This window comes from Megalops cyprinoides, chromosome 18, assembly GCF_013368585.1.
Source record: "Megalops cyprinoides isolate fMegCyp1 chromosome 18, fMegCyp1.pri, whole genome shotgun sequence".
Lineage (NCBI taxonomy): Eukaryota > Metazoa > Chordata > Actinopteri > Elopiformes > Megalopidae > Megalops > Megalops cyprinoides.
The window spans coordinates 48,474-69,896 of NC_050600.1; the positions used below are offsets into that span (position 1 = coordinate 48,474).

Genomic DNA, 21,423 nt, shown 5'->3' on the forward strand with positions numbered 1-21,423 from the left:
GGGCACTTTTTCCTCAAAGAGCCTGATATTTTTGAATGTATTCACAGTTCCTTGAACCAGACAAGAAGAAATCATAATTGCCAGCTCTCTAGTCATAAATGAATATTCATCATATAAAGAAGACATTTAGTAATGGATAATAATTTTACAAACATCTGAATACAATAAAATATGCATCCCATTGCATTAATGCATAAGGTTCGTTATGAATCTAATTTCAAGGGCATGAGGGGCAGGCGTGTGTGTGTTATATATACAGGGCTGCATATCACCCCCCAAACAATCTATTGACAATTTCTAATCTGGGTCACACGCAACACCCCAACAGTCACACTTTCCGCAGTCCTTCTTTCTGTTATGACAGAATAGCGGCCGACTGTGGTGTCATTTGCACGCCAGTGCTGATGTGTGTTATTAATGACGTGTTGATAAACAGCCCGTTCTCTGTACAGTGCTCCACTCAGTGCTCCAGCTGTTGAATCCGGTCTCAGAAAACATGTGCTGCTTTCGTTGTAGTTAGCCCAGGTGAACACGTCAGGAGTAAAACAATGCTCTTTTATTACTGTCTTATATTCGTTATGTAACTGTTACAGAAGGTGATTGCAGATCACTGTTTACAATACTATTACAGTTTATATATGTAAATTCAATAAAACATTTTGATTTCACGAATATGATATAAAACAATGTCCGATATTATGCACTATCAGCCTGACTCTAGAAATTTCTGTTGTGAAACGTGTATGGAATCGTATAGTGCGTTGTGGATTGATTTGCTTAGAGGGTTGTGTTGTGTACTGTATAGCTGTGTAATATATCAAAGATACATTATGTTTGATAAAGAATTTGAGTAAAAAGGCCACAAGATGGTGCTAATAACGGATATACTGTGTTTATTATTATCATTACGTCTACAGTGACTTAAAGCATAACGTTATAAGTACAACTACATATAATCAATCAATAATTGTTAAAGATACAGCAAACATAATTGCAGTGTATAATAAATACACACAACAGTCACAACCGCTGGGTGTCCACTTGGTTGTGGTCATCTCCACACGACCTGTGTGCGTACGCAGAGAGGATTCGCTGGTGTCACCCGCCTGCAGCGCCCGGTGCTCGCGCGGGAGGAGGGGCACGGGCTGAGCGCGAGCGTGCGGGGGGATTCTGATTGAGAAAAGCCAGCGTCACGGAGCACGCGAGAAACCCAGCAACAGAAGAAAGCAAAATCAGTGATCCAAAGGACAAAAACGGGAGAAGGGCGGAAGATGAAAGTGTATAAACACGACAGACGGGGCTTGGTGGAATTACAGTTTCCTGATTTAAAAGAATAAAATCTCAGACGGATAGTTCGATGTTGTCCACGCAGAGAAGTGATCTAACGGACTCAGTCGAGGGCAGGCTTTGGGACGCGCTCAGTTGAATCATGCAGAGGCTGTGTCTCCTAAGTTTGGCGTTCAGTTTTCACAAAGGTAAGACTGAGCTCACTGTCGTCCTTATTGTTCACGGCCGTCATGCTGTTTGTGTGCTCATGTATAACATGCGGAGTGAGAAGCACGATTCTTTGTTTAATCTGTAGTTACGGTCAGAAAGTTTTTCTTTTCATTCGTCTGAGTAATTCAAAAAACACAACACGGTTATGCGCGTGCACCAGGTTATACTTTTTTGCATCGATAGGAGAGTTACTATGCATGTGACGTGTTTTAATATTGTTTGTATCAAAATGTTCGTTCGTTAGGTTTGGGAAATATGTTGTTTGGGAACATGGTAATTTAACTAGTACTTCTGTGGGCGTGGATTGTAAAAACACAGCCAGACCTGAGGTCATGCGCTCTGAAATGTGCGCCTTGGCTCGGGATGACCTCTAAGTTTCACGCGCATTATTAGTCTGATGCACATACTGTTAATTTGAATATTTAATGTTTAGTCACGAAACCTACACAATTGTTAGGCTGTTTTTATCTGTCAAAGTTAAAGCCGGAAAGAGAACTCGTTGTAGTCCTGTAGTTTTTTTCTTGTCAGTCATATTATTGACAGAAATCGAGGAAAAGTGTTGGGAGACACAGCGCGCGCACAGGCCACTGCTCCACTTCTAGTGATCGAGACATCTGCGCGTGACCGTCACTTGCTGACGTCTCAGTGTTTTAGCATGCAGGTAGTCTCGAGCCGACCTGTCAATGACTGCACGGAAGTGTGAACGTAGATTTCACAGTTGATGATATATTTAATTTCTTTTGGAATATTTTGAAGATGGAAACAAGAGATTTACATTTCAGCCGCAACGATGATGACACACACACACACACACACACACACATATATATATATATATATATATAATATGATACAACATGACGGTTACTAATAATAATAGTGAGCATACTTGTAATGGAAACACTGCTCTGTTGGTATGTCTGAAGTGACCGTGGCGCGTGCAGCTCGGTCCCGCGAGCCCGGGCGACCTGTTTGATTACGCCAGCGGTCTCGTGCTGGTTCGTATGCGGTCTCCCTCCTCGCTCCATGTTTGCGAAAGCGCGCGCCTTTGCCGATTCATATATACGTGTGTTCTCCGTATCAGGTGCATTCTGCACTGTGTTAGGGGAGGGTTTTCAGTGACACACAAGCGAAGGAAAAACACCATTATGTCATCAGTTATCCTTTCTCAGCTAGCCGGCACTCTGCGCTCTTCATTTACTTTTTATGACTGCTGTACTTGATCAATGTTCATACGTTTTGAATTTATACTTTACTGTTTTCTGTCATATATCAATTCCTACAAGGCAACGCAATGCTACTGTTCGCTACTGACTCAAAATATATAATGAGATATTTCCCTCTGCATGGCAGAAAAGCACCGTTTATGGCTGCAATGAACGCGTTTCCATGTCTGCCAGTTGTCACATGTAAAGATCTTTTATTATGACACTTCATATGCTAACAGTAGACATGTAAAAAAAAATAACCTCTGTCTAGAGAGGACATGCAAATGGATGCAGACAATACGATCTTCCAACACAGCATCGGCTCATTCGCAGGTCATGATGTAGAAAAAGCGTCCCTGTGACTGGGGTGGCGCTTTTGCACTCCGAATACACCTGGTTGTCAAGGACACCATGCTGACATGATGCTGCTGGGAGCCAAACAGCGCAAGCAAACGGGGAAATGTTCCTGTTGTCTCCTTTCAAATGATGCACCAGCCTAGAAAATGTAAATCAGGCCAACAGAACTCTCCATAGCTTGATGTTTGCGCTTATTGAGTTTATTTGCTGTAAATGGAAGCGTTTCGTGCTGCAGAGGCGCTTCAGCAAGGCACTGAGCTGCAGAGGCGCTTCAGCAAGGCACTGAGCTGCAGAGGCGCTTCAGCAAGGCACCGAGCTGCAGAGGCACTTCAGCAAGGCACTGAGCACTGAGCTGCAGAGGCACTTCAGCAAGGCACTGAGCTGCAGACAGCGCTTCAGCAAGGCACTGAGCTGCAGAGGCACTTCAGCAAGGCACTGAGCTGCAGAGGCGCTTCAGCAAGGCACTGAGCTGCAGACAGCGCTTCAGCAAGGCACTGAGCTGCAGACAGCGCTTCAGCAAGGCACTGAGCACTGAGCTGCAGACAGCACTTCAGCAAGGCACTGAGCTGCAGACAGCGCTTCAGCAAGGCACTGAGCACTGAGCTGCAGAGGCACTTCAGCAAGGCACTGAGCTGCAGAGGCACTTCAGCAAGGCACTGAGCACTGAGCTGCAGAGGCACTTCAGCAAGGCACTGAGCTGCAGAGGCACTTCAGCAAGGCACCGAGCTGCAGACAGCGCTTCAGCAAGGCACCGAGCTGCAGAGGCACTTCAGCAAGGCACTGAGCTTCAGCAAGGCACTGAGCTGCAGACAGCGCTTCAGCAAGGCACTGAGCTGCAGAGGCACTTCAGCAAGGCACTGAGCTGCAGAGGCGCTTCAGCAAGGCACTGAGCTGCAGACAGCGCTTCAGCAAGGCACTGAGCTGCAGACAGCGCTTCAGCAAGGCACTGAGCACTGAGCTGCAGACAGCACTTCAGCAAGGCACTGAGCTGCAGACAGCGCTTCAGCAAGGCACTGAGCACTGAGCTGCAGAGGCACTTCAGCAAGGCACTGAGCTGCAGAGGCACTTCAGCAAGGCACTGAGCACTGAGCTGCAGAGGCACTTCAGCAAGGCACTGAGCTGCAGAGGCACTTCAGCAAGGCACCGAGCTGCAGACAGCGCTTCAGCAAGGCACCGAGCTGCAGAGGCACTTCAGCAAGGCACTGAGCTGCAGCAAGGCACTGAGCTGCAGAGGCACTTCAGCAAGGCACTGAGCTGCAGAGGCACTTCAGCAAGGCACTGAGCTGCAGAGGCACTTCAGCAAGGCACTGAGCTGCAGACAGCGCTTCAGCAAGGCACCGAGCTGCAGAGGCACTTCAGCAAGGCACTGAGCTGCAGCAAGGCACTGAGCTGCAGAGGCACTTCAGCAAGGCACTGAGCTGCAGAGGCACTTCAGCAAGGCACTGAGCTGCAGACAGCGCTTCAGCAAGGCACTGAGCTGCAGAGGCACTTCAGCAAGGCACTGAGCTGCAGAGGCGCTTCAGCAAGGCACTGAGCTGCAGACAGCGCTTCAGCAAGGCACTGAGCTGCAGAGGCGCTTCAGCAAGGCACTGAGCTGCAGACAGCGCTTCAGCAAGGCACTGAGCTGCAGACAGCACTGAGCTGCAGAGGCACTTCAGCAAGGCACTGAGCTGCAGAGGCGCTTCAGCAAGGCACTGAGCTGCAGAGGCACTTCAGCAAGGCACTGAGCTGCAGACAGCACTGAGCTGCAGAGGCACTTCAGCAAGGCACTGAGCTGCAGAGGCGCTTCAGCAAGGCACTGAGCTGCAGAGGCACTTCAGCAAGGCACTGAGCTGCAGAGGCACTTCAGCAAGGCACTGAGCTGCAGAGGCGCTTCAGCAAGGCACTGAGCTGCAGAGGCACTTCAGCAAGGCACTGAGCTGCAGACAGCGCTTCAGCAAGGCACCGAGCTGCAGAGGCACTTCAGCAAGGCACCGAGCTGCAGACAGCACTTCAGCAAGGCACTGAGCTGCAGAGGCACTTCAGCAAGGCACTGAGCTGCAGAGGCACTTCAGCAAGGCACCGAGCTGCAGAGGCACTTCAGCAAGGCACTGAGCACTGAGCTGCAGAGGCACTTCAGCAAGGCACTGAGCTGCAGAGGCACTTCAGCAAGGCACCGAGCTGCAGACAGCGCTTCAGCAAGGCACTGAGCTGCAGACAGCACTTCAGCAAGGCACTGAGCTGCAGACAGCGCTTCAGCAAGGCACCGAGCTGCAGAGGCACAAAATGAAAATGCAAAAATCGCCCCAGATGTAGGAGCAGATTGCTACTGGGCATATTTACATAGCAGCTACATTTTGTCTTGTATGATGCATTGTCCAAAAAGCATAATGATTTTTTGCTTTATCTGTTAAGAAGTAAACATTGAAAACATGGAAAAAAGTATAATTGTAAAAACTGTAGGAAAAATGGACAATATTATTTTAGATCCAATGCAAATTTCTGGACATACTGACTCCTGGAACACATGTGAACAAATATTGGAATGATGACAAGCTGGGAGTCTGAGCCTGAGCACATGGACCTCCGAAAGGGCCGGCAGCTGATGGGTGAGAAGCCTGAGCACATGGACCTCCGAAAGGGCCGGCAGCTGATGAGTGAGAAGCCTGAGCACATGGACCTCCGAAAGGGCCGGCAGCTGATGAGTGAGAAGCCTGAGCACATGGACCTCCGAAAGGGCCGGCAGCTGATGAGTGAGAAGCCTGAGCACATGGACCTCCGAAAGGGCCGGCAGCTGATGAGTGAGAAGCCTGAGCACATGGACCTCCGAAAGGGCCGGCAGCTGATGAGTGAGAAGCCTGAGCACATGGACCTCCGAAAGGGCCGGCAGCTGATGAGTGAGAAGCTGTCGGTTAGTCAGATGAAATGAACACTAACAGTGAGTATAAAGCCACTGTGTGTCATGACAACACTGACAATCTCTCCTTTTAACATGGATAACTGTGGTCCTGTGACCCCAGCACATACAGCCAGCTCTCTCCTCATTGCCCTCTTTATTTCCATAGAAGCTAATATACTGGGCTGGAAGAGCTCTGAAATACGGAGATCATACAAGTAATTAGAAATGTGATTTTATAATGTAATATGATGTAATGTAAGTCTTATAAGAACAAAGTCAGACAAACATCTTGCTGTGTTATTTCAAAGCAAACATTTTTGAAAACAACTCACTGTGTTAGCAGACAAGCTAGTTTCCCTTTGGAAGTGCAGGTAAGCAGGACGTTTTTTATGCAGCTTGATATTTCTTCCCTTTTGCTGAGAAAACAAGGACAGAGGGCTCAAGCCCCTGCTGCTAATTAGAATGAACAGCTTTTATTGACGGTGTGCAGGAGGGTGTTGAGTGTTGTGCTTTGGTATCATAACACAGTCTCACCCGTAATACTGTCCAAGCCCAGCTGGGTAACACAAGCAGGCAGCAGGCTGCTAGTTAGTTATGTTATCTTCAGCAGTGGGTCCCTTTGAGCAAACACAACATATATATGGTAAAGATAAAGTACACACTTCCAGACACATGAAATATAGAGAATTGTGACTACAGTGTTGTATAACAATAATTATGAATATGTAGCCAACTCCAAAAGTATTTGGACAGTGACACATCTTTGTTTTTTGGCTCTGTATTCCAAAAATTTGGATTTGAAATGATACAATGACTGTAGAGTTAAGGTCCAGACTGTTATCTTTAATTTTCATCCATATTGGATGAGCCATTTAGAAATTACAGTAGGTTTTGTCCCACCATGTCCAACAATTTTGGACAGTTGGTTTCACAGCTGTCTTTAATCAGGCAGATGTGTTTGTTTGCATTGTTAGCGCATTCACAAGAGGGCTGTTAATGAGGGCTGTTAATGTCTAGTCTTGATTCTTGGCTTTGCATTTGTCTTGGGAGTCTGTTGCTAGTGACTGACAACGAAAGGACCAAAGACGTCACTGCAAGTAAAGCTGGTCATCCTGAACTGAAAAATCAGAATGAATCAAACAGAGACACAGCCAGAACATTAGGCGTGCCAAGGTCATACATTTGGTACATCATTAAGAAGAAAGCAAGCATTGGTGAGCTCAGCAATGGCAAATGACCTGGCAGACTAAGCAAGGCCACTATAGTTGGTGGCTTAGGAACACATTACATCGTGAGGAAACCCCGAAAACAAGGGTCCAACAGATCAGGAACACTCTCCAGCATATAGGCTTAGATGTGTGAAAGAGCACCATACACAGACAGCTACACCAGCAGAACCTGGGTACACTACATAATACAGAACGCTAGCAAGCCTCAAGAACAGCCAGGTTACAGTTAGCTAAAACATATCTAAAAGGTCATGGATAGTTTTGGAACAAAGTCTTATGGACAGATGAGACAAAGATTAACCTGTACCAGAGTGATGGGAATGAGAAATGCACCTATTTAATGGAGAAGAATTGTAATTATGTCTGGTCATCTAGAAATTTGGGTTTCATTTGTTGAAACGATAGAAGCTCCAGCATAGTGCATATGAATAATTCTAATTATATTTACAGTTTGCAAATGGGGAAGTGTATTTTTCAAAGGGCCCAACAAATGCATGCAGTAAGGTTTGCTAGCTAATCTGTGTACGTCTTGCAGACTGTAACTAGAAACTTGAGTATTTGTACCAGGTGAGCCTTAGTTTTAATTAAGCGCTGACAGGTGACCAGGGCTTGTCTGATTTTAATTTTTAGTTGTCTAGTTGTCCATGCAATATAAGTTGTAGTATACCTTTTATCAAGATGCTATATAACACACAATGAAAGTTTTTTTTAAAAAATCTCAAGTTATTTCATTGGATTTGTCAAATGTCAAAGCACTTCAGATATTCAGTATAACAACTGTGGTACTTTGTATTTAATTTTTGCCATTTCAGGCATTGCATTGTATGATCTGATGATCTGTGTGAGAAAAATGCTGTTAAAGCATAAGGATGTGCAGAGGAGGTGAAGGGAGTGTCAGAGAGGGAGTTCAGCGAAGAGTGCAGAGAAAGACCCGGGACTTTGCTGAGACAGGTAAAAGGCTGAGGGTGTGTGTGTGTGTGTGTGAGGGTGTGTGTGTGTGTGAGAGAGAGAGAGAGAGACAGAGAGTGTATGTGTGAGTGAGTTTTTGAGTATGTGTATGTGTGCGTGAGTGAGTGTTTGAGTGTGTGTGAGCTTTTGTTCTGTTTCTGTGAGGATATGTGTGTGTGTGTGTGTGTGTGTGTGCACGTATGTCTGGTTGTGTACATATGTGCATGTGTGTGTGAGTATGTGAGCAGCAGTTATATTTCACTGGTGATCAGCTCTTGTGTTTGAGAGGAAGTAGCAACTCTTATTCCCTCTGTGAAGGGACTTATATTGCTCCCTTTAATGAGAGGTGGAGAGTAGGGAGAGAGCTCATAGCACTTTTAGCACATTTGAAATTTAAAATCCCACATTTCCAGGCTTTGAAAGCATGTGTAATGCTGGAATTCCATTACGGCTTTGTTTCAGTTTGAACTGATTTGATGGAGAGAAGAGGGGTTGGAGCGGGACACAATGGGGGAGGTCAGTGAAGTTTTGGGGGAGGGGAGGACAGTCTGAAAAGAGAGGAAGGTGGGGGGAGGGGTGGAAGGGGGTGCTGGTGAGATTGGCCCCGCCTGACTGCCCTCGCAGCGCACAGAGCCAGACTCTCTCCCCCATTTTCCACACAGCACAGCAGTGTGCAGCTGCAGAGTGGCAGACAGTCCTGCACATTTCTGCTCAATTCTCTTAGGCTGCTTTTGTTAAAGAAACCATTCTGCCTCTGTCTCCCATCTTCCTGCTAAAGCCTGCTCTGTTTCCTCTTCTGCTTCTCTTCTCCATTAAAGATTATTCTTTTCCTCCAGCTCAGACCCCCACCCCCTCCTGCTGCTCCTCTTGCTCTCTGTCTCTGTAATGAGTTCCACATGTGTTTCTTGCATTCCTTTTGAACAGAACATAAAACAGAGGGGTGGGGGTGGGGTGAGTTGGGGAGGAGAGAGAGAGAGCAGAAAGAGAGAGAGATTTGAAAGACCACATGATGCTCTGGCTCTCAGACTGCCCCCCTGCCTGACCCTCTGCCCTCACCACCAGCTCAGGAATGCAGCCAACCACCATTATGATGACGTCATTCCAGGAGATAGTGAGAGTGCTCTCTGTACTATACAGTACTGCATGAGTGTACTACAACACACTGGGTATATCTGTACTATTTCAGATTTGAGATTTTCCTTTATTGTCATTTTATCATGCACTTGCCTACAATCAAGAATGAAATAACATTTCTCATGTACCAACAGTGTACACAAGTTAAGAAAGAGAATTAGAACAACATATATCTGTATACATATACACATACACACTGTACAAACAAGGAGTGTACTGTAAACTGTCTTTGAGTCTTATGCATGTCTTTGTGGTATATTTGGAGGGGAATAGCAGCATGTACTGTCAATACATTATCTTTATAGTCTGTACAAAAAGTGCCAGGTGCAGTGTGAAAAGGATTGCACTGGTGGAGAGAAGTGAACCATTAACCCTTTTGGAGGGGTTAATGATTCAGTGCGGGGGTTGGGGGGGCAAGAGTGTTCATGATCCTCACAGCCTGGGGTATAAAGCTGTTTAGATGCTTCTGTATCTCTTCCCCGATGGCAGGAGGGAAAACAGGTCGTGGGAGGGGTGGTCGAGGTCTTTGGTGATGCTGGAGGCTCTGCGGGTGTAGCGCTGGTTGATCTCCAGCAGGGATGGGAGAGGGGCACCAGTGATCTTCCCCACTGTTCTCACTATCCCGTTCAGATGTTTCTGTTCAGAAGTTGTGCAGTTTCCGCACCAGGCAGTGATACAGTAGGTCAGAACACTTTCAGTGGTGCCCCTGTAGAAGGTGGTGAGGGCCGGAATGGGTAGGCTGGCCTGTTTGAGCCTCCACAGGGGATGGAGCCACTATTGGGCCTTCTTGACTGGCCTTTTGACTTGCTTCTGTATGCATGTATACATATATGGGTACTATGCAGGCCTCTGTGTGTCTGTGATATTCAGCATTGTGTCTGTGATATTCAGTACTGTGTGTGTCTGCGATATTCAGTACTGTGTGTATCTGTGATATTCAGTACTGTGTGTGTCTGCGATATTCAGTACTGTGTGTATCTGTGATATTCAGTACTGTGTGTATCTGTGATATCCAGCATTGCGTCTGTGATATTCAGCATTGCGTCTGTGATGTTCAGTACTGTGTGTGTGATATTCAGTACTGTGTGTGTGTGTGATATTCAGCATTGTGTCTGTGATATTCAGTACTGTGTGTGTGATATTCAGTACTGTATGTATCTGTGATTCAGTACTGTGTGTGTTTGCGATATTCAGCATTGTGTCTGTGATATTCAGTTGTGTGTGTGTGTGTGTGTGTGATATGCAGTACTGTGTAATGCAGTAATGTGTAACATATTTAAATAAAACAGAATGTTTGTGAGAAGGAGGGGAAAGGGGAACAATGGATGAGAAAGAGGATGTATACATTCAGTAGAAAGAGGGAGAGCAAGGAGAAACAGATCATTTTATTCACTGAATCTGTTTCTATAGCAACCATCTAACCAGAGGCTGTAGAGGTACAGAGGGAAAGAGAGAGGGAGAGGGAGTGTGAGCAAGAGAGAAAGAAGGAGAGTGTGTGTGTGTGTGGGGGGGAGTGATGAGGAGAGAGGGGAAGCCAAGTGTGTTTGGGGGAGATAGAGGGTGTGAGTGGAAGGAGAGTGTAGGTGTGTGTGTGTGTGTTTGTGTGTGTGTGTGTGCACATGCGCGCAGAGTGTGAGGGAAAAGAGAAAGACAGACAGAGAGCAGGGGTCAGTAATGGGAATGGGGGTGTACTAGCCGAAAAAAAGGAAAAAAGAATGCAGGTTACCATAGCAACAGACAGAGGGAGAGTAGGACTTAAATAAACATGGAAATATAGAAAATTAGACGTAATGATGGGGAGAAGAGAGGAGAGACATTACAGCGAATCAGAATGAAGAGAAAGGAAAAGCCCGTGCAGATCGCAGTCCCTGCAGCTGACAGATCTGACCGCACTGAGCACAGTGATGACTGTCTCTTCCTCTGCTCACACTGTATAATAACCTACAGTTCAATATGCTATATAATGCTTTATCATCATAGTTTAACATGTAGGTCTGATTGTATTCTTATGCTGAGTTATCTTTAAAAAAGTCAAGTAGTTGAAAATAAACATTGAGGAAGTGTTTTAGTTATAAGAGTCATGGCAGCATGGAGTCATTGTCCTTCAGTTGGCTGTTTTAGAACTGCAGGGTCTGCAGAGGCTCATGGCTGCTTCCATATTTACATACATCATAATGATAATTCATGTGAAAAGTGGTTAAAATAACATAACAGAAAACATTTTCGAAAAGACTTTTCATTCTAGAAAAAAACTGAAAATCAAGGTACCTAACAGCATTTTGGGATGGATCTATTTATTTGCTATTTATTAATTATTTACTCATTGAAATAACCTGCCAGGGTTCAGGTTGGACAGTATCAGAGTCCTGCTGCAGTCTGTGAGTGACAGGAGAGAGAGAATATCAATGCTGGACACTAGCTCTGATATACACTGATGAGCCAAAACATTATGACCACCTGCCTTTTATGCTGTTGGTCCTCCGTGTGCCGCCAAAACAGCTCTGACCTGCCAAGGCATGGACTCTACAAGACCCCTGAAGGTGTCCTGTGGTATCTGGCACCAAAACATTAGCAGCAGATCCTTCAAGTCCTGTAAGTTGTGTGGGGGAGCCGCTGTGGATCGGATTTGTCAGTCCAGCCCATCCCACAGATGCTCAATCGAATTGAGATCTGGAGAATTTGGTGGCCAGGGCAAAACCTTGAACACTTTATCATGTTCCTCAAACCATTCCCGAACAATGTGTGTAGTGTGGCAGGGGGCATTATCCTGCTGAAAGAGGCCACTGCCATCAGGGAATACCATTACCCTGAAAGGGTGTATCTGGTCTGCAACAATGTTTAGGTAGGTGGCACATGTGAAATTGACATCCACATGAATGGCCGGACCCAGGGTCTCCCAGCAGAACATCAGAGCATCACACTCCCTCCACCGGCTTGTCGTGCATCCACAGTGCATCCTGGTGCCATCAGTTCCCCAGGTAAACGGCACACACGTACACGGTCATCCACGTGATCTAAAAGAAAACGGGACTCATCGGACCAGGTGACCTTCTTCCACTGCTCCAAGGTCCAGTTCCGACGCTCGCGTGCCCATTGTAGGCGCCTTCAACGGTGGACAGGGGTCATCATGGGCACTCTGACCAGTCTGCGGCTACGCAGCCCCATACGCAGCAGGGTGCGATGCACTGTGTGTTGTGACACATTCCTCCCGTAACCATCATTAAAATTTTCTGTGACTTGTGCCACAGTAGACCTTCTGTCGGTTTGGACCAGACAGGATAGCCTTCATTGCCCTCACGCATCGATGAGCCTTTGGCGCCCAACACCCTGTTGCCTGTTTCTGGTTTGTCCCTCCTCGGACCACTGTCGGTAGGTACTCACCACTGCTGACTAGGAGCACCCCACAAGCCTTGCCGTTTCAGAGATGCTCTGACCCAGTCGTCTGGCCATAACAATTTGGCCCTTGTCAAAGTCACTCAGGGCTTTACTCCTGCCCATTTCTCCTTCATCCAACACGTTGACTACGAGAACTGATTGTTCGCTGACCATCTAATCTACCCAGACATTGACATGTTCTCTTGTTTGGAGATGATCAACGTTATTCCGTTCACCTGTGAGTGGTCATAATGTTTTGGCTCATGAGTGTATATATTGAACAGTCCTGCCAGACATTGGGTCTGTGTGTGGAAAAAAATGTTACCATTGAATCTAAATATTTTAATAAGTGGAAGTTTACATTAAAATATATTGATTCAATGGCATCATTCTCTACCTTCTTTACTTTGGAGAGGTCATGGATATTTGTAGTGCTAAAATGCAATACTGAAAAAATGTATTAAATGCATAATATTTATGAATATGCAACTAATTATTTGGATTTCAAGTTACTGTTTACCTTAAATGTCTTTTCAGCCTCCTGTGGATCTAAGTGTTTAATGCCAAAAGTGCTTAAAATAAATTTATCCACTTTGCAGTCTGAGAAAGTAAATGCTAGCTAATTAAATGATCAAATGTCCTATATAAGATCAGGACATTGAACCTGAGTCTAGTAATGGCTTTCTAAGGGTCATTCAGGTGGCATATTCTCAGTGTAACATCAAATACAATTACAAATAGAACAGACATAAGGAATGGTAACTTGAAATATATTATGGGTATAGATTACCTGAAGTAAGTTGCATAGGTCTGTGGGAAATAAGCATGTCAAGTAGCTGGAGAAGTATGCTTCAATGCAGAGAGGGGTGGCTGTATACTCACCCTTAAAGCTATTTGGAAAACACACAGCACAGTGTTACATGCCCAGCTCTTTACAGCACAGCTTTATATTCCAGCACAGTGCTACATTCCCAGCTCTTTACAGCACAGCTTTATATTCCAGCACAGTGCTACATGCCCAGCTCTTTACAGCACAGCTTTATATTCCAGCACAGTGTTACATTCCCAGCCTTTACAGCACAGCTTTATATTCCAGTGGTGTTACATTCCCAGCTCTTTACAGCACAGCTTTATATTCCAGTACAGTGTTACATTCCCAGCTCTTTACAGCACAGCTTTATATTCCAGTGGTGTTACATTCCCAGCTCTTTACAGCACAGCTTTATATTCCAGCACAGTGTTACATTCCCAGCTCTTTACAGCACAGCTTTATATTCCAGCACAGTGTTACATTCCCAGCCTTTACAGCACAGCTTTATATTCCAGCACAGTGTTACATTCCCAGCTCTTTACAGCACAGCTTTATATTCCAGCACAGTGTTACATTCCCAGCTTTTACAGCACAGCTTTATATTCCAGCACAGTGTTACATTCCCAGCTCTTTACAGCACAGCTTTATATTCCAGCACAGTGTTACATTTCCAGCTCTTTACAGCACAGCTTTATATTCCAGCACAGTGCTACATTCCCAGCTCTTTACAGCACAGCTTTATATTCCAGCACAGTGCTACATTCCCAGCTCTTTACAGCACAGCTTTATATTCCAGCACAGTGCTACATTCCCAGCTTCCCTGCATTGTTGGGTTAGTGGGATTCGCTATAGAAGAGCCAGTCCGAACTCATGGCTGTTATTTTAGCTTCAGTGGCTGTCCTTGTTGACAGCCACATGGCAGCAGATTTCTGTCTTTTCTCTGTAAGCCCAGGCCCTGCACAGCAACCTCCTAACTAGCTTCTTTTACAGCACCTTTTTTCCTTGTCAGAGTAGAATCCTGTCATCACTCTGCAAGCTTTCCTAAATACCACCCCATCACATCATATTCACATGCTAAAAGAATCAATAATTTGTTTTGTGTGTATTTCATACTTATATAAGTATTGCACTTTTAGCTGCACAGCCATCAAGCTACTCATTGTAACAAGCAGTAATGGAAGCTGCAGGCTGTATTTCTGCTGTTCTTCATACTCTTCAGGCTCACCAAAAAATGACTTCAGAGACGTAGACGGAAATACTGTTATCAGCATGGACTCCCCTCAGTCTCCACGGCCAGGCAAAGAGGAGGTTGAGAGGCCACTACAGGCCAAAACCAACCTGAGGATCTTCCTTTCAGTACTGTGCCTTGGTGCTAAGCTGTAACTGTCCTCCCAAGCAAAGCTCTGTGTTTTTATGAGTTTTTCCTGAGCTTTTGACTATTGGCTTCATTGACTTTGACAGGATTGTCTTTGTTGCATGCAGAGTACATCAGATTGGAAGGCAATGGGTTGTATGAATCTTCTGTACTCCTTAAGCTCGGCCTGGGGTGTGTTCTGCTTCCGCCCGTCTCTCAGGGCTCAGGAGGCCTGGCTGTGCCACCCCTCCTGCATCATGAGTGGAAAGAAGCAGAATGGGGTGCAGCCTAAAAAGCAGTTTCCTGCAGCAATGGTCAGATCTGCACTCTTTCAGTGTCCTCTTGCAGTGAGGAGGAACTCGTGGATGGTTTGAATGAAGCACTGCCTCACAAATGGAAGAATGTGCAGGCCTGGGTCTAGACTGCTTCAGCTGGAGGGGCAGAGGGAGCAGGATGGGTAGCTGAATTACAGTGGATTTTTTCTTTTTGATGTAAACAGTGTACTGTACTGTACAGTCTACTAACAGCTTGGCTTATCCTTCAAACACAGCTTTACTGTAAGGTTACTGTGTAGAACAAAATAATGTTTGTTTCTCTTTTGTTTTCAATCTACCTCCTCCACCCTCTTTAGAGGACAACTTTGTCATAAAGCCCAATTATTTCACATGATCTTTGTTCAGAGAGGGTACTCATGACCCTACTCTTTGACATTGTCAGTGTTAAGTTTGTTCTGTTTAAAAGAGTCCACTAATTTATCAGAAATATCAGTATGATTTCTACAGTTTTGCTTTCTCAGGGAGAATAGATCCATGTGCAGTTATGCCACATATCAAGCATATGCGCACACAGGTTGAAGCTCTGTCTTTATGTTGAGGGAAAGGCTGGCAGAAAGCAAAGCAAACAGAGCAAACCTGTGAAAGCAGGCCTCGCTGTGCGGATCTGGATAGCTCACAAGCTAAATGGCGAGTGATCACGGAATTCATGTTTTAAACGGTTTAAGGTAAGGTTAGGGTGAAGTAATCAATAGTGTACTGATTAATGTTCGCCTACTTGTCATTACATGACCATGTAAGCATTATGATTTCACACATTTCCTACCATAGAACTGTATGCCCTCTGGAGGGGCTGCTGGTAACATGCAGCTGTTCATAAGGCAGGCTGTTGCAGAGTGATGGAGGCCTGACAGCACAGGATAACACAACACAACACAAACTCACAGCCTACCTGCCAACACAAATGTTCCAGTAGGCAGTTCTGAAGGAAACCAGTCATATGGGAAGAAGCAGAAGCAAGTTTGTTTGCGTAGCAGTCTCAGGCTTCTGTGGAGGAAAAATTAAAGTGATAGGAGAAGATGTCCTGGCAATTCCTAAGGCTGTTACTGACAATTTAGTTGCCTATTCAAAAAACTGAAAATAAGATGCTCTGAGAATTCTAGCAGTAACTCCTCCTTGTCTTACGGTGGCTATAATACTCTTTTTATTGGTCTCCCTTGACCAACAGCAACTAATTCTGAATGTAGCAACAGGTCTGCTGCTCAAGTCCTGTGGTAGCACCTCTGCAATGGCCACCTGTATGCTTTATGTTTTATCCAAAACTATTTTACCACAACACAGAGAGACGTTTCATCTGTGAACACCTTTAAAGCATACTTCTTAAACATGTAGCTAAAACCATCATTGTATGCGTGTCTTTTATCATCAATTGTAATGTATTATTTCATTTTGTCGTTTTTTTTGTGTGTGCTATTTGCAATGATCAGCATTCTATATTGTTTTTCTCAGCTTCAATTTTTTTTATTATTACTATTATTCTTTGTGATCAGTGTAAGGGTAGTATGTGTATAGTTTCTGGCTCTAAACGTGGATGCTGCTGAAGCATGAGTCACATGATCAGGGCACCGGTTTCAGGTGGGAAGAGAGGGGGAGGGATGTGCACTGATTGGGTTGGGAAATGCTTAATCCCCAGGTGCTGTTTTGATAGGTCAGATATTCCACACCCCCTTTAACCTGGGGAGTGAAAGCAGGGGTCAGTAACCCAAGTCTCAGGAAGAGCGGCTGAGGCGCAGAGGCAGAGGGGGGTAAATGGTTATGGTGACAGTAAGAACAGCAGCAGAGAGTTCTTCAGTTTGAGTTTTGAGTTTAGAGAAGCATCGCTGCAGGAGAGCAGGTGTCAGAGATGCTCCTGCCCATGGCACCCAGGGATCACAGACTGTGGAAATCAGGACACTCTAAATTTGTCACAGCAGTATAACCCACTTACTGACACCAATACTCCCAGACTCCCATCTCACCATTGCTGTCTTTTTTTCTGTCTCCATCTCCCTTCCTCCCTCTCTCCTTCCTCACACATCTCCTGCAGCTCTTTTCAAGACATTCTTTATTGGCATGACAAGAACATTTATGATTAACAGAGATATTCATTACAGATGTGATTGCAGGGTGGCTTGCCTGGGACAGCTGGTCACCTGCAGGGTGGCTTGCCTGGGACAGCTAGTCACCTGCAGGGTGGTTTACCTGGGACAGCTGGTCACTTGCAGGGTGGTTTACCTGGGACAGCTGGTCACTTGCAGGGTGGTTTACCTGGGACAGCTGGTCACTTGCAGGGTGGTTTACCTGGGACAGCTAGTCACCTGCAGGGTGGTTTACCTGGGACAGCTGGTCACCTGCAGGGTGGTTTACCTGGGACAGCTGGTCACCTGCAGGGTGGTTTACCTGGGACAGCTGGTCACTTGCAGGGTGGTTTACCTGGGACAGCTGGTCATCTGTATTTGGGTGCCAGGTCTGTGTCTGTCATCCCGTTACTCTGGCCTGGGTGTGAGGGGTTCAGAGCTCCCCTTGCTTTTTGAAGTCAGTGAAAGGATATACTGATGAGTTGCAATTTATTTTGATGGTTAGAGTTATGTTTCCTTTGGTTTTTTCCACTCTTTGACAAAGTTCCATATCAGAATTTTCAAATTGGGTGCAATTTCATTTAATTTTTGCTGTGTTCTGCTGTGATGCTTGTTAGGGTTTGCCTGGTAACAGGTTTCAGTGACATGGGACACTTAGGCCTGGAAAACAGTTTACCGCACTGCATGGCTTCACGGAGGCCATTGTATTTTATCTTATTTGCACCAGTACAAGAAGCTTGCTAAATAACCTAAACTGCAGTAATGCTAAGTAATACCTAAATATGCAAAAAGGCATAACTATGCAAATACCCTAAACTGTAAACTACATAATGACCCTAAGATTGCCTTCCCTTGACAGGAGTATGTACACCATAGCTATTTATCTGAGTACAAAGAGCCTAGAGGAGCCTAGTAGAGTTCATCACTCTTGCTTAGAAAGGGTCCAGGATAAACAGATGCTAAATAACTCCAAAACATAGAAGACACTCGGATATATCTCACAGTGGGGATGGGTTTCTTTTGCCAACATAACCTTCACATTATTCATGGAGATCTACAAAGAAACAGTGAATAAAGCACAAAAGAAATGCACTCAACTGGCCTTTTCAATCTCCAGACCTCAGTGCAAAGGAACATTTGTTTGAACTCAGCCCCAAGCAACGCCAGGACTTAGCACACTTCTTTATGACAGAATCGTCAGAAACCTCCTCCAAGAAATGCCAGAATGTAAAAAAAAAAGAAAAAAACAAAACAAAAAAAACTACAGGAAGCATCATGCCACATGGCAGGAGAGGAGTCACAAATGAATAACAGCGGTGTGAATAACTGTCACCCTTAAATAGGTTTATGAATAAATATACAGTATATACGTGCTACATTCATGTATATCATAATGTATTTCATGTATTTTATGATTTGTATTTTAACATATGCATAGGAAAACTGTGCAGTAATTGTGGGCCACTAGTGTAACAGTGTAACAGTACTGATGCTCTCTCAGTGTGTGTAACAGTACTGATGCTCTCTCTCTCTGTGTAACAGTACTGATGCTCTCTCAGTGTGTGTAACAGTACTGATGCTCTCTCTCTCTCTCTGTGTAGCAGTACTGATGCTCTCTCTCAGTGTGTGTAACAGTACTGATGCTCTGTCAGTGTGTGTAGCAGTACTGATGCTCTCTCTCAGTGTGTGCAACAGTACTGATGCTCCCTCAGTGTGTGTAACAGCACTGATGCTCTCTCTCTCAGAGTGTGTAGCAGTACTGATGCTCTCTTTCAATGTGTGTAACAGTATTGATGCTCTCTCTCTCTGTGTAGCAGTACTGATGCTCTCTCTCTCAGTGTGTGTAACAGTGCTGATGCTCTCTCTCTCTGTGTAGCAGTACTGATGCTCTCTCTCTCAGTGTGTGTAACAGTACTGATGCTCTCTCAGTGTGTGTAACAGTACTGATGCTCTCTCCCTCTGTGTAGCAGTACTGATGCTCTCTCTCAGTGTGTGTAACAGTACTGATGCTCTCTCTCTCTGTGTAGCAGTACTGATGCTCTCTCTCTCAGTGTGTGTAACAGTGCTGATGCTCTCTCTCTCTGTGTAGCAGTACTGATGCTCTCTCTCTCAGTGTGTGTAACAGTACTGATGCTCTCTCAGTGTGTGTAACAGTACTGATGCTCTCTCTCTCTGTGTAGCAGTACTGATGCTCTCTCTCTCAGTGTGTGTAACAGTACTGATGCTCTCTCTCTCTGTGTAGCAGTACTGATGCTGTCCCCTCTCTCTCTGACAGTGTGGACAGCGAGGTTCTCGCAGGAGCCGGCAGACCAGTCTGTGGTGCTGGGGGAGAGAGTTGTGCTCTCCTGTGTGGTGTTTAACTATTCGGGCATTGTGCAGTGGACCAAGGATGGGCTGGCCCTGGGCATCGGAGAGGATCTGCGAGGTGAGGAAACAGTCCCCCTCTCTCCCTCGCTCCCTCTTTCTCTCTCCCTTCTCCCTCTCTCTCAGTGTAATTCTATTCCGTTTGCTTTATTAGCATGAGGACTATATACATCTTTTGTGCTTCCCTGTCCCTGGGGCTGCTGTGGGGGGGGGGCTGCTGTGGGGGTGTGTGGGGGGGGGGGGGGTGAGGAGGCTGCTGTGGGGAGTGTAGGGGGTGAGGGTGCTGTTTCCTCTCTCTCAGGCAGGCAGACAGGCAGGCAGTGCTCAGAATCAGGGCAGACTTCCTCATCTGGGGAAGTTCAATGACCTTCTTTCCCTCTTCCTCTGTCCTCTCCCACTATCCCTCTCTTTCTCTGTTCCTCTGTCACCTCTCTCTCTCTCTCTCTCTCTCTCTGTCTCTCCCCCCCTCTCTCCCTCCTCCTCGGGCTGTTTTTCAGAGGGCACACCATGTTACTCTGTGCAGCTTGGCTGGGAGTACAGCTGTAATGAATGGGCTGCAATCTACTGATGATGTCATACCTCCCCCTGTCTCCCTCTCCCTCTCTCCCTCTCCCTCCCTCTCTCTCCCTGTCCCTCTCTCCCTCTCTCTGTCCCTCTCTCTTTTTCACTCTCTCTCTCTCCCTCCCTCTCTTCCTGCCCCTCTACCTCTCTTTCACTGCCACTCTTCCTCTCTCTCCCTCTATCTCCCGCTCTCTCGAATCTTGCTGTTATTGGAATGGTTCAGTGCTCCAAGCTAAAGCTTTTAAATAGAAACACAACTGAACAGACACACAATCTCTTTTTCTTGTCACAAATACGAACCCTGTGACACCACATGCACATGCATATTCATTCTCTCTCTTCCTCTGTCTCTCACATGCACATTCTCTTTCTCTGTCAATTTTACACAAACATTCATTCTCTCTTTCTCTCTCTGTCACACACACACACACACATACACACATGTGTGTGTGTCTCTGTGCTGCGTGTCTAGCTGTATGTATGTCTTTGCCCGGGTCTGGCGGGAATGTGGAGAGGAGCCGGGCAGACTTGTTTCGGATAATCTTGTTTGGTGAAGGTGGAGATGATGTAATCTTTAAGACTACTTGTCCTTTTCAGTATCTTTAAATTTCAATGACGTCATTATTTTAGCATCACAATAGAGAACACAGTCACCACCTGGTGGTGAGACAGAACTGTAGCAGCTGTAGCAGTACTTGTATATGTGTGGGCTGACTCTCTCCTGTCCCTCAGCGTGGCCCAGGTACCGTGTGTTACGCAGGGTGGAGTTGGGCCAGTATAACCTGGAGATTTCGTCGGCGGAGCTTTCAGATGATTCTCTGTACGAGTGCCAGGCTACAGAGGCAGCACTGCGATCTCGAAGAGCCAAACTCACCGTCCTCAGTGAGTGTGTGTGTGTATGCGTGTGGGCGGTTGTGTGTGTGTGTGTGAGTGTGATTGTGCGAATGTGTGTGTGTATATGAATGTGAGTGTGTGATTGTGTGCGTGCGTGTGTGTGTGTGTGTGTGTGTGTATGAGTGTGAGTGTGTGTGTGTGTGTATATGAGAATGAGTGTGACTGTGTGTGTGTGTGAGAGTATGTGTGTATGTGTGTGTGTGTGTGTGTGTGTGTGTGTGTGTGTGTGTGTGCGCATATGCATGTGTGTGCATATGCATGTGTGTGTGTGTGTGTATGTGTATGAGTGTGAGTGTGTGTGTGTGTGTATATTCAATTCAATTCAATTCAATTCATTTTTATTTGTATAGCGCTTTTTACAACACAAGTTGTCACAAAGCAGCTTTACATTGTTCCCAGGCCTGAGACCCCCTGAGAGCAAGCC

The 21,423-nt window shown here is 45.7% G+C and overlaps 1 protein-coding gene across 1 annotated transcript in view; it reads left to right on the forward strand.

Annotated features, from left to right (window-relative positions):
* The first annotated feature begins 1,145 nt into the window (after nucleotides 1-1,145).
* The window catches only part of LOC118793302 (kin of IRRE-like protein 1), a 35,095-nt gene continuing 14,817 nt past the window's right edge, over nucleotides 1,146-21,423 (forward strand). The window contains exons 1-3 of the mRNA XM_036551423.1: nucleotides 1,146-1,475; nucleotides 19,456-19,605; nucleotides 20,838-20,987. Coding sequence (XP_036407316.1) covers nucleotides 1,430-1,475; nucleotides 19,456-19,605; nucleotides 20,838-20,987 — 346 coding nt within the window. The 5' untranslated portion in view covers nucleotides 1,146-1,429. The remainder of the gene's footprint in view (nucleotides 1,476-19,455; nucleotides 19,606-20,837; nucleotides 20,988-21,423) is intronic.